Below are 12,567 nucleotides of genomic sequence, written 5' to 3'. Positions count from 1 at the left end.
CTTACTTTATGCAAAGAATTTTAATAGGAGGCAGTATTTTTGGTTAGGTAATGAAAACTAATTGGGAAATTATTCATCTCCCACTCTCCCCACTGGAGCGTAAAAGACATACAACAAATGTTATTCATGATTCTACACGACTCGCTCTGATTCATCCCCTTCTTTCCAAGGGGCACTTCAGAGGAAATAAAGGTTACTCTTTTCCATTTATATCTTCTAATTGACTACCAGTATTTTCTTGTGGTCAGAGGGACACAAAATAGAGTAAGAAACAGCCTATTAAAAACAAGCTACAATCAGACCACTGCTCTACGCTACCGTCAGCAATGATCAGAGAGCCCCGATTTTCTTGTTAAAAGACAGAGGCATAATTGAAGCAATATCGTCACTTCAGATTGATTATTCGGCGACCCTTATCCACATCTTCACTCAGCAATTTGAATTTTAATGAAAGTAAATGGAATAATTAGCATTTCAAAGTGTGTTTGATACACTGAATAAAAAAAATGGAAGAGACTTATGTATAATCTATACACAAAAGAAAAAGTGTTTGGGGGGGGGGTAGAGTAAGAAAAGTACAGTTGTAGTATCTTCATTAGAATAACTTAAACAAGTGCTTGCACCAGCTGAATAATTACAGATGTGAATAATGTGTTATTAAGCTACGATTTCTCACCTATATTTTATGTAGTGTGAACACAGCCAATGTTTCATTGTTTTTCTTTTCCTCTCGAGTTATAAAATGTAATCATGGCTACCCAAACCCATAAGTCTTGCCTGATTTTTATGCTAAGCTAATATTGTTGGCAGCAAAGTTTTTATAAAAGAAGGTTTTAAACTTATTTATTCTTTTTAGATAAATGGGAGTAGTGTACCTCTCACTTCATTTGTGAATGACCATTCATCTCTAGATTTTGTAGGAACAAAAGTCTGTTTTTATTAAGATCATTATTTTTAAAAACAAATCTACATTTGTCTATTTTTGCCCCCCCCCCGCCCGTGTGCTAAATTGCAAAGAGAGAGAGTTATGAGAGAAGGATGTCCTTATTAAAAAGGATTTTAAATCAAATGCCACCTGTACGGTAGGTGTAGAGGCAGACTGAATATAGTGCCATACACATTAAACAATTTTAATGGGGGAAGGAGAGGGAAATGCATCAAAAAAAAGAGTATGTACTTTGTGTAGGGGAACAGATAAAATACATAATTACCCTAATCACCTTAGGGGCAAGAGCACAATCGAAATTTAAGTCAAATAACTTGGTTTCATTGCTATTTACAACTTTGCTCAGCTGATGGAACTAAATTTAAAGATGGACAGAAAGAAGGAAAAAATTAATTACAAACACTAGGAGAGCTAAAATGGAAAGACCACGTACCCCAATGATTGCGTTCAGTTCTGCCATGGTCACTTGCTTGGCCCGTTCCACAGCCTGCACCACTTGTTGCTGGTGCTATAAATGAAGATCAGAAACAGAATAAAATTATTTGCTTTCCAATCAATTAAGCACAGATTTTTCTTCTTCCTTCTTCCAAAAAAAAAAAAAAAAAAAAAAGTCTTTCAACCACATGCAGGGCTTGTAATAATAGTTCTCTGAATAGACAGCAAAATTCTGAATGGATGAGCATGAGCAAAGGTGGGGAAAATTTTATCCAAGTCATTACCTGCCTGGAATTATACTGAAGCCCCCTCCCTTCTCTAAAGTGAGCTAGTTCAAGATTGAACTACTACTACCTTTAAAGAAAAAAAACAAACTGATCGGCAAAACATGCTTCTACTGAGCATGTGCCCCCTTCTAAAATGCAGGCCCATCTCCTTAAAGAAACCAACTTTTCAAATAAAGATATATTCTGATAAGGAAAGGCTTGTTTTGTCACCAGCTTTACTGTTCTCTCTTTAGACAAGGAAATGCTGATTCCCCTTCTTCATATATTTCAAAGCAGCTCAACCATGGGAAGAAATTTTAAAACTTCATTCACAAGTCTATCAAAATGCTGAAACAGGGTTAATTATTTCAATCCCTGACATGTTAGTTTTAATAGTTTACAAAAGTCCATAAAGAAAGCACACGATCTAATTAACAACACCGTTTACAAGCTTCAACAGTTATATTATCTTGCTTTGAGCAAGGCAGTATTTCAGTAGTCAATTCAGGGTGGCTGAAGACTAAAAACTGATATATGTTTGTTTGACAACACTGATTAAAAGAAGAATCATTTCCTAATTCTGGAGTTATATGACCTATGTTTCTTCAGAGCTTCAGTGAACTTCATCTAGCTGTTCTGGTCAGCTGGAAGAACCAGGAATTATAGTTCACTAATTTTTTCACCAACACCAGACTAAGGTGTGGGGACTGGAGATGTTATAGGCAGACCTTTGGCCTGTACGGGTACTGCACTGCATCATCCCTTATTTATAGGCAGAGGTTAAATACATGAAAGTGTCTTCTTTACATCAGGAGAAGATATTTGATATAATAGGTTCTTTATACAGTGAACAATTGTTCACTAGGGCACCCCCGGGGAAGACGAGGGCCAATGGATACAGACTCCTGGAAGGCTGCTTCAGGGTTAATACCAGGAAAAACTCCTTCACAGTCAGGGTGTCCAGACTGTGGAATAAACTCCCTCCCTGGAGGTTTTCAAGAAGAGACTAGATCAGGGGCAGGCAATTATTTCCGGCAGAGGGGCACTTACCCACTTTTGGCAAGCTGTCAAGGGCTGCATGGGTAGCCCTGCCCCTTGGTAAGTGCCCCGCCCCCTAGTCACCAATGTCACAGGTCCAGCACGGGTGGGGCCCAAAGCGGGGCACAGGCTGGCAGGGGTCTCTGGAGTGGAGCTGGGTTGCACCAGCAGGGAGAGGGGGGAGCTGGCCTGGCTCCATAGAGCCCCTGCAGGTTGGGACTCCGTGCTCCTGCCACCCTGCTCTGGGCCCCGCTAGTGCTGGCCCCGGGATACTGGTGCTGGCCCTGTGTACCCACTCACCCCCAGTGCCCCCAGCCCTGTGGTACAAGCAGGGGGCAGAATGTAGCCCTGACCCCCTGCTTGCCTACAGGGAAGGAGCTGGTGCAGAGCATGGGGGAAAAGCAGCCCCCTCCCCTGCCCTGTGGGTAGTACCCTGCACTGCAGCCACTCACAGTCTGTGTGGGGCTGCCTGTGCCTGCTCAGGACACCCCCACATGGGCTGCAAGCAGCTACAGCAGCGAGCGCTGGCCACAGGGCGGAGGAAGGGCTGCTTTCCTCCGTGCCAGGAAGGAGCAGGAAAGGAGCCCGGTGAAAAGCTGCCCTTCCCCTGGCCCATGGCCAGCGCTGTCTTGAGCAGGCACAGGGAGCCCCACGCAGGTTGTAAGCTGCTGCAGCAGGGAGCACTGGCCATGGAGCAGGGGAAGGGCCGCTTTTCCCCACATTCAGCTTTTCCCTGGACCACTTTTCCCTGCCCTCGGTCCTCCCCTGCCCTCCCCCCCCAACTTACCTGAGGTTCTGGCACAGTACAGCCACATGGTCCCTGCTGAGGCTTCCAGCTGGGATTGGCGAGGTCAGGTGGGCCCTGCTGTTGCGGGAGCTCACCAGGCTTCCCCCGTGTCCTACTGCCCCTGGCTCCTGCTTTTTGACAGGAACCAAGGGCAGATCAATATTAACTTTCTAAATTTTTTAGGGGACCTGCAGGCTGGATAGAATGGCCTTGCAGGCCAGATCCAGCCCACGCATCGTCTTTTGCCCACCCCCGACTAGATGGTCACCTAACCCTGGTCGTCTTCCTCCCTAGTGCACGGGGGCTGGACCTGATGATCTGTGAGGTCCCTTCCAGCCTCTAACAGTCTATAATGTACAGACATGGAGATGTCAGCTCTCTATTGTACTTGGAAATTAATACCCAGATTAATATTGTACCAAGTTCACCAAGTACTGTGACTAGAGTGGAGTTTAAGGATAGTTTCCCAGTTTGGGGGGACTAATTTCCAACCCAGCCCTAAATATAGGTGGAGGATGGCCAGAATACAGCATTTCAACTACACTCCAAACCTGTCTCGTGTCAGGGTAGAAAAAAAAACAAGTGGGGAAAAGACATTTTGTCAACTGTATGTAGAATTTTGGAGAGGGAGATAGAGGAAGAGAGAGAGGGAGAGAACAAGCTTTAACAGGAGAGACTACTAGGAGTACTAGAGATGGGATCTTTAGTTGGTGGGTTGATAAGTACTCAGTAACAGAGTTCAGGTTTACATAGGAATTACAGGAGAAATCCTCATAAGGCCTCTTTACGCAGTTTCGGTGACAAAGGGAACTTAAATTAGAACTGAAACAGATTCCTACGAGCTCTCCCTGAACACAAGTAGTAAAAGAGTAGCATGCACAACTCATTACTATCGCTGGAACAGCAACTACATTGCCTAAAAGCAATCTGATGGGGGATGAAAGTGTGTGGAGGTAAAGGGGTAAAAATGAAGGATCACAAGGTGTTGTTGTTAAGTACAGCAGCTCTTAGGCTAGGAATAGACATTACACATAAACCGGTTTAAGTGATCAGAAACTGGTTTAAACCTGTAACAGAACAGATGTTCAGTGCACATAAACTAGTTTGAAAATGGCTGAAACCGGTTTGAAATAAACCTGGTTCATGTAGCATCAGACTTAACTGATTTGGGGCAAACCGGTTTATGCAATGTTTGTCTCACATCCTCCCTGGTTTAACTTAAACCAGAGTCCCCCAGCATCCCAGATGCTTTGTAGCCCTAGGCAGGGCTCTTTGCTCCAGAGAGCAGGGCTTGCCTCACTCTCTCTCCACCCCCCACCCCCAAACCCCTTGCTGCTCAAGCAGGGATTCCCCTCCCATCTCCCAGAGCACAGACCGTAGCCAGCAAGTGGTATGCTAGCTAATGCTGAGAGGCATCTGTGTAAAGCAGGTAGGACAAAGGCAGGCAGGCAGTGTCAGCTGAGGGCTTTTAGGAGCTTATTAAACAGGTAGCTGGCAATATTCTTCCATTCCTTCCTTGGAAAAAGTGGTTTATGAAGAGCATGAACTAAATGAGAGAGACTTTTGTTTTGCTGATGGGCTGATAAATGCTCCGTTACCAATTCCCTGTGCAACTCCCTGCTATGCAAGTAAATCCTGTGTAATTCTGTGCTGGCTCCCTCACTGATCAGGAGCAACAAAGGGTGGGAGGAGGGAACCCATCCCTAATCAGAGCCTCCTGCTTGGCCACACACCCCCTCAGCTGAGCACTATGGAAGGGAGGGAGGGCTGCTCTAGCATCCCTTGGGTTCTGGCCTGAGCCACCACAGGCATGTGCCTGCATTTCTGGGGTGTCTGTAGTTACAAACCAGTTCAGCCTAAGCAGGTTAGACTAACCTGAAAAAATTAAATGAATTCAGGCTCAGGTTTTTTTTTGAATGTCTGTCCCTAGCCTTAGTGGCTTCCCTAAATCATGCTACAGACACCCTGAATCTTAAAAGGCAGCAGTAGCAGCAGCAACAATAGTAATAGTAAGAAGAATGATAAATAGTAGTAATAATAATAAGCCATTTTAAAAAGGCATCCCCTCTCACAAAACACCTCTGGAGTACTGATTTGTTTAAATTGTAGTAATCAAAGACATACCAACACCAAAGGAGTAAATAAAAGCAACCAATACGATAAACAATAATGGTAGAAATTCAGACATCTCTAAAAAATACATTTTTAGATTTTATATGGTAACAGACTAATGAACTGGCTTGCGAAACGTGGGACGCAAGTTTCACATGGTCAAACATAACCAGGACCAATCTCTGAGCTTACAAGACAAAAATACAGAAAGAGAGAAAGAAAAAAAAAAGAAAGAGAGAAAGAAAGAATCCACCATTTGTTAGGCCAGCCAACACATAAATGGACTGAACATGATAGCTCAAACTTACGAATAATCACACTGCCACTTTCAAAACACTTTGCAAACAGTGTCACCATTTCTGATAAAAAGGGAATTCAGATACTTGAGGCTTATGGTCACAAGAGTATGTGTTATCATGGCTGGGCCATTGCTTGATAAGTAAGGGCATAATCTATGCAAATCAAAGTAGAAAGCCACATTTTTAACCACATCTGACATAAGATGTTTTATGGACAGGCCATGTGACATCAAGATTTTTTAATTTGACACTCAACCTCCAGAAAACATATTCCCACAATTCAGCAGCTAGCAGTCAGTTCTCCCTTCCTCCCATGTTTCTTGCCCCAGACAACTGTCCCTCTTTGCACAAAGGCAGAGAACAGAATTTAGCCTGTTATTTGGGAGTGGGGGAGGGGAGGCATTTTGTTTCCAATAATATTATATCTATTTATGTAACAAAATAAAGAGAAATACAACCATGTTAGAAGATTGGGCTCTGCGGATATGTGGCCTTCTCTGTGACTTTCAGTCCTTTTAAAGTCCGAATAGCAAGATTCTGAATTTGAGATATTATAGACCTTATTTAAAAAAATAAAACATTTTTTCCCCCCAAATACAATCCTAGCAACAGTTAAACAAAATAAAATCCCCCTCACAAATACATGTATAGCAAAGAAAATGTTATGGCGTGTGGCAAGGCAAATGGCAAGGCTGTCAGTAAGAAGAGACTTTGCAAACACCTTTATCAAGAGTTGGCTTAAGAAGCACTAAGATTACTATAGTCAAAAAACTACAAAGTTCTTCCACATTTTGCAAAAACAAGCCACCCCTCTACCTAGATGACTTCCCCTCACCAAACACACAAAAAAAAAAACTGAGCTTCTACGAAGGATCCAAGACAAAATGTCATTCCATTCCTTGGAAGGAGGGAGGGATCTCAAACATCAAAAATTCCAAGAGAAATAATTTCTTGTTTTTCCTGCTTTCCAAATCTTACTTCTTTTTCCTGTCCCCAATCATTGGTATCTAAATTTCAAATCTCCTTTAAGTCTATATAAAAATTCTTGAACGACTAAGTAAGAATTATATTTTATTAGGATCTGATCCAAAGCACACAAATCTTTCCACTGTTTCTAATGGGTTTTGGACCAGGTCCGTATAATAAGGAAAGAATACAGGAAGAAGCCTGCTAAAATGTAGTCTTTGCTTCAGTATGAAGGGGGAAATCCCCTGTCCTTTTAGAGATTTATTTAATACACATAAACAAAATGGACATTGCAAAATTAGTGCCTCAATCCTGTGACTGGATCTGGACAGATGAATTGATGCACTTCTACACAGGCCTAGCGAAGGTCTGCTTTCATGGATCTCCTCAAACTCAGGATGTAATTGCCACTCTTCCTCCAAGATATGCATGTGAGCCCAGATATTCACGCACATAATGTGCAAGAAAAAAAAAAAAAAAAAAAAAAGGACCAAAGAAAGCCAAATCACTTACTCCTTGCACAGCAAGAGTCCTATCCACTTTACCTCCAAATCATGCAAGAAATAGTATTGCAAGATTTATAGAAAATACAGACCTCCAGGTAGATTCAGTCTGTACAACCTTTTGGCCTGTGAAAGATGGATTGCTTGTCTTGCCCTATTTTAAACATAATGATATATAGGGGCTCTGTTTTATCGATTGCTATTGTGATGATGCACATCCGTATCTACTGCATGCTGTAAACAAAAGCAAATAGGACAGAGCCCCCAAAAATCTGAGGAGTGAAATATGAAGAGAATGCTAATTTAAGCAAATGCACAGACTGAACAGGATAGCAGCCAGCTCACCATGATATCCTACATATTTCAGAATCGATTGCTTCAATTTCTCATTGTTTAGCACTTGTGTTTAAATGACTTTTCCTGGTTTAGCATAGTGATATTTCCCACTAACACATGCTGTACCTACCAATGGATTGGCTGACAAAGGAAAGACAAAACAAAGAAGGAAGAGCATACCGTCTGTGGGATGTAAACATCCCATACACGGTTATTTAAAAAAAAAAAAATCAACCTTTCTTCTTGCACATAAGCTGGATACTGATTTTTTTTTTCTTCCAAAATATAGTGGTCAGTTCTTTTCTCAAAAAAAGTTCACTTTGTATTGTGCTGTACATTACATTAACAAGCCAGAGCATGAATGCATTCCTCTGCCACTCGCAAGCATCATTTCTCTTTTTTGCATTTCTCCCCTATTTTACATGCCACCTTCTTGTTTCCTTTTGTGAGTTGCGAATACACTAAGCCTTTGTTGGATAATCTTTACCCCACCACACTCCTACTGGTGGCAACAGGACATGTCAGAAAAATGGCATAGGCATTCCTATGACTATACTGTCTAACCCCAACCAGAGCACTGACAACCACCACTGTGGGAAAAAATAGAAAAAGAATACCTAGGCCCTACCTACTACTTCAGTACTTCGACTTCTTGTTGAGTGTCTCTGGCTGCAAGGCAATACTGGGAACATTTTCCCAGGAAAGACTGATGTAGAGGAAATTTCTCCCAGTGAATTTAAAGCAAAAAACTTACAAAACAAATTACTCTACTTTGCAGAGCCTGGTTACTTTGGTCTGGTTTTTTAGGACTGTATGTTTCGAGGGGTTGCAGGCCAGGGATTACTTCAGAACTTAAGGAGATTCACTTGCAAGTCTCTCCTAAAGACAGTATAATGGAATAGAGCAGAACAAGAGCAGTATCGTAATGACTTGGGAGGGGGCAAGAGCCCCAGGCACAGACTTAGAAGGGGTGCCAGTAGGGGCCTCTCCCTACTGAGTCTTTCCATAGCATATAAACCCCAAGCAGCCTAGCTAGATAACCAGGCACGCAGCTGAGAAGAGACTGCATCATTAGTATGGGGGATAGGGAGGTGGGATGACAGCCCTTCCCCCTGCGGGGCTTTGCCATGAAAGGCTCAGCCCTTCTACCAAGGCTGGGAGGCAAATGGGGGCCCCCCAAGCACTGCTGCTTGTCCCTCATTGACAACAGCCCAGCCCATGCTGTTAAAGCAGTAGGAGTAACAGTTGCCAGAGCCTGAGCAGGTAAGACTCCTCCACCTCTCTTGCTCTGCCTGTCCTCATCCCGCTTTGCTTTCTAGTGGTTAGTATAAATTTCCTCTCCCCTCTCACCCCTACCACTAATAAAGCTTCTAAAACCTCTCCCCTCCCACCCCTACCACTAATAAAGCTTCCAAAGCCTCGGCACAAGAGTCAGCAGCCCAGAGCCAGTGATCTGAAGTGAATTTACAAGAAGGTAAGACCACAGATGCAAGGAAAGAGTAATATAAATTTTGTGCCAACACAATTCCTAGCACAAATGTAGTACAAACATTTCAGAACAGAAAGGACTCTGGGCTTAACATCTAACAAACAAAGGATAAGAACAGGAGGGAAACATTTGTTTTCCTCTCCACCTTCCCATGCCCCAGAAAGGATAATCATTTTCTGTATTGTGCATCAAAGAACAAGAACTTGAGTTCTTCTATGTGACGGAAACTTGCTCTCACACCATCTGAATTTACTGAAATGTATTAACTGTAGGCCATTTTAAAAACCAAGAGTGGGAAGGAGGGGCATGGTTAATATTGCTCAGATCTCCTCCGCAAGCGGAAAACTATTCACCACCTATATGGTTACATATCTGATATGGAAAAGCTGAACTGTGCAATAATGCATGTACAATTTCTATTTGCTTATATGTAAAGCAGCTTGCTTCTGAGAATTTTGAACAGTCTTATTTTGAATTCACAGTTGATGTTCCATATAAAAAAAATTAAGGTAAGGTCTTCTGGCTTATTTTTAACTACTTCACTGGTAGGTGGTGTTAAGTGCATATTTTCAGAAAAGTTTCCAACACACTGTAAATGTCATGTTGACATACTCAAGCTATCCTTTAACTAGCTAATTGGGGTACTGCCAACACTAGCCATGGCCACCTCAATCAGGGCTAAATCACCTGAATACACAGCTTCTTGAGTAGTTTTTGTAGTCCATGCTGAGCACAGACCAGTCGTTCTCAACCTTTTTAAACAAAAGACACCCATCAAACAATGCCAACTCTTAGTTTTCACTCTTTTTGTGACTAGAGGAAAAAAAATTGAGCAGTTTTTCAGTTGCAAAGAAGTCAGGAAGACTACAACCATGGACTTCTATTTGAAATCTCTGGGTTTATCTTGTGAATCATGGTTGTAAACTTACCAGTGCTAAACATTGTGCAGTACCCACCATGGCATCCTTGAAAGGATCAAGGGACCTCAGTGTCACAAGTCACTGGTGTAGACAAATCCAGTACTGCCTCAAAGAAGACCTGTCATTTATTAGAATCACCATCACACAATCAGGTACATTTGTTAAGAATGCTAGTTTCACATTTCATCTTTGAGATAGAAAATTGTTGTAGTAATTCAGGAAGTCTATGGTGGTACCTTAAATGTGATCTCCTAAAGACCCAGTCTTCACCATAAAGACCATCCTTTCTTACCCAAAATTGAACGTTTACATTTCTTAGATGAAACGTTTCTAGTCTGCTTAACTTAGACTCCACAAAAATGCAGCATATCAATTTCCTGGTGAAAATGCTATCTGCACTTTTCAGAAGGGCAAGAACATATATTTTATTTATTTATTGCAGAATACAACCAAATTAAAATGCAAGCTCTGGAGAATAGCACTGCACTCTGTATTCCCTTGGTAATAGAACACAGCAAAAGTCTACCTGTACTAAATACTAGGTACACAGTGACAACATAGTGCAACTGTATTCTTATCAAGCGATCTCTGGTGATTTTGGCCGAGATCCCTTGCATCAAACTGAGTTACCACAAGCCATTGATTCCTTACAAAGTTAACAAGGAATAAGATCAGTTAACCTGGTGCTATTACAAGGCAATAATGCTGCCATCAGTGCATGTAACCACTATTTTGTTCATTTTTCCCCCAGGCACAATACAGAAGTGACTGATCACAGTTCTCAGCCACTACTCCACAATTATACTGTATGCAGAATGCTTAAACAGCAAAAGCATATAGCAATTCAATTCTATATTAATCTACACGATGAAATAAAAACTGAATATCTTACTGAAATTCCATTTAAAAGATACAAATGCGATTCTAAACCAAAATCAGAAGAATAAACTGGAGCCCAGTTTTTGTTTGCTATGCCTGTGCCTACCAGTACAGCATGATATAAACAGATAACTAGTAGTAGAGGTCATGCTGTTACTAGCTTTGCCTCACTTCAGCAGAAAGACCTTCTTGTGATTGGTGGCACTTCCAAGAAAGATTTTTTTTTCCTGTTGGAACAGTTCAGCCTACAAATGCTTACACTTGCCCCCAAGCAAGACAAATGTATCCACTGACTTATTGGAAATGTTCCCTTTGCTCTTTGTAAATGCATGTAAAATGCTGAAGTTGTGAACTTTTCTTGAACTCTCCCTTTCCTTTTTAGCCTGCAGAGCTTTGACACTATGGAACATGCACAGGGAAGAAGGTATGTTTGGTAAATGTGAAAGAACGAGACGTGAGCAGGTAAAGAAAGCCTTATGAGCAAAGTTTTAAAAAGCAAAGGCTGCCTAGCACTGGAAAATATCAAAACAACAAGATACTATTCTCAGACCTGAAACTGCTTATCTCTAGAGTATAAGCCAAAGACTAGTAAGTAAAGAGTAATCATTCCATTGACTATAACATGCTTAAGCCCTTAGTAGGTTGTGTGGTGTCATTAAAAGCAGCAAAACAACCTCCTTTTGCAACTGTATCATCTGAAGGTAAGAGCTGAATTGATTCAAAGTTCCTCAGAATCAGTATGATTTATTGGGAACACGATGCAAGGCATGAGCATGCAACTACTTTCCTAAATTACGCACCTAAAAATTATTCTGCATGCCTACCTGGGCAGCAATAAGGTTCATAAATTACATCGAGACAATCAGAAACTGGTTTAAACTTGCAACAGAACAGAAGTTCAGTGCACATAAACCAGTTTCAAAATGGCTAAAACTAGTTAAAATAAACCTGGTTGAACATGCTATTGTTAGACTTCCCTGATTTAGGCCAAACCAGTTTATGGAACTTTTGTCCCACACCCCTTCCTGGTTCAAGTTAAATCCTCCCTGGGTAGCAAGGAGGAGCTGCTTACATCCACTGCCCCCACACAGTACTTGCTGGACAGCCTCAGCCCCCAGCACTACCACCTGCCATCCCATAGATTACCAGGCACTAAACTGGGCATTCCCTACTCACTCTTCCCCTACCTGATGGCAACACAGGATGGCCCCATGTACCAGGCACCAAGCATAGGGCACTACTCCTATGGTGTCCCTGCCACCGCGAGGGGGGCCTGCCCTGGATGTACTAGTAGGCACCACCTGCACCACCAAAATGCAGTTGGCCACCAGGTGGACAAATGGCAGTGGCAGCAACAGGGAAGCCACCTGGGGGAAGCACAGAGCTGTAGGAGTAGCGCCTGGTACATGGGGCTGTGCTGGGCCGCCACCACAGTAGTCTTTCTGGACTTCCGGAAGGCTTTCGACACTGTCTCTCACCCTGTCCTCATCAAAAAGCTGGGAGGCTGTGGTGTCGATGCCCACACAGTCAAATGGGTCGCTAACTGGCTGGAGGGCCGCACCCAGAGGGTGGTAGTGGATGGGCTCTTCTC

The 12,567-nt window shown here is 42.5% G+C and overlaps 1 protein-coding gene across 6 annotated transcripts in view; it reads right to left on the bottom strand.

Moving 5' to 3' along the window:
* TLE4 (transducin like enhancer of split 4) overlaps window positions 1–12,567 on the bottom strand; it is a 134,463-nt gene that overhangs the window by 78,072 nt on the left and 43,824 nt on the right. For 4 of the 6 annotated variants that reach the window (XM_019555098.1, XM_019555100.1, XM_019555099.1 and 1 more), the window contains exon 6: window positions 1,380–1,454. The exons of the other annotated variants lie outside the window; for them this stretch is intronic. In XM_019555098.1, the coding sequence (XP_019410643.1) occupies window positions 1,380–1,454 (75 nt within the window). The remainder of the gene's footprint in view (window positions 1–1,379; window positions 1,455–12,567) is intronic. 6 annotated transcript variants of the gene reach the window in all.

This window comes from Crocodylus porosus, unplaced genomic scaffold, assembly GCF_001723895.1.
Source record: "Crocodylus porosus isolate Cpor-Errol unplaced genomic scaffold, CroPor_comp1, whole genome shotgun sequence".
Classification (NCBI taxonomy): domain Eukaryota; kingdom Metazoa; phylum Chordata; order Crocodylia; family Crocodylidae; genus Crocodylus; species Crocodylus porosus.
The sequence above is the reverse complement of the archived record's forward strand: the minus strand, read 5'-3'. Positions and strand labels throughout refer to the sequence as shown.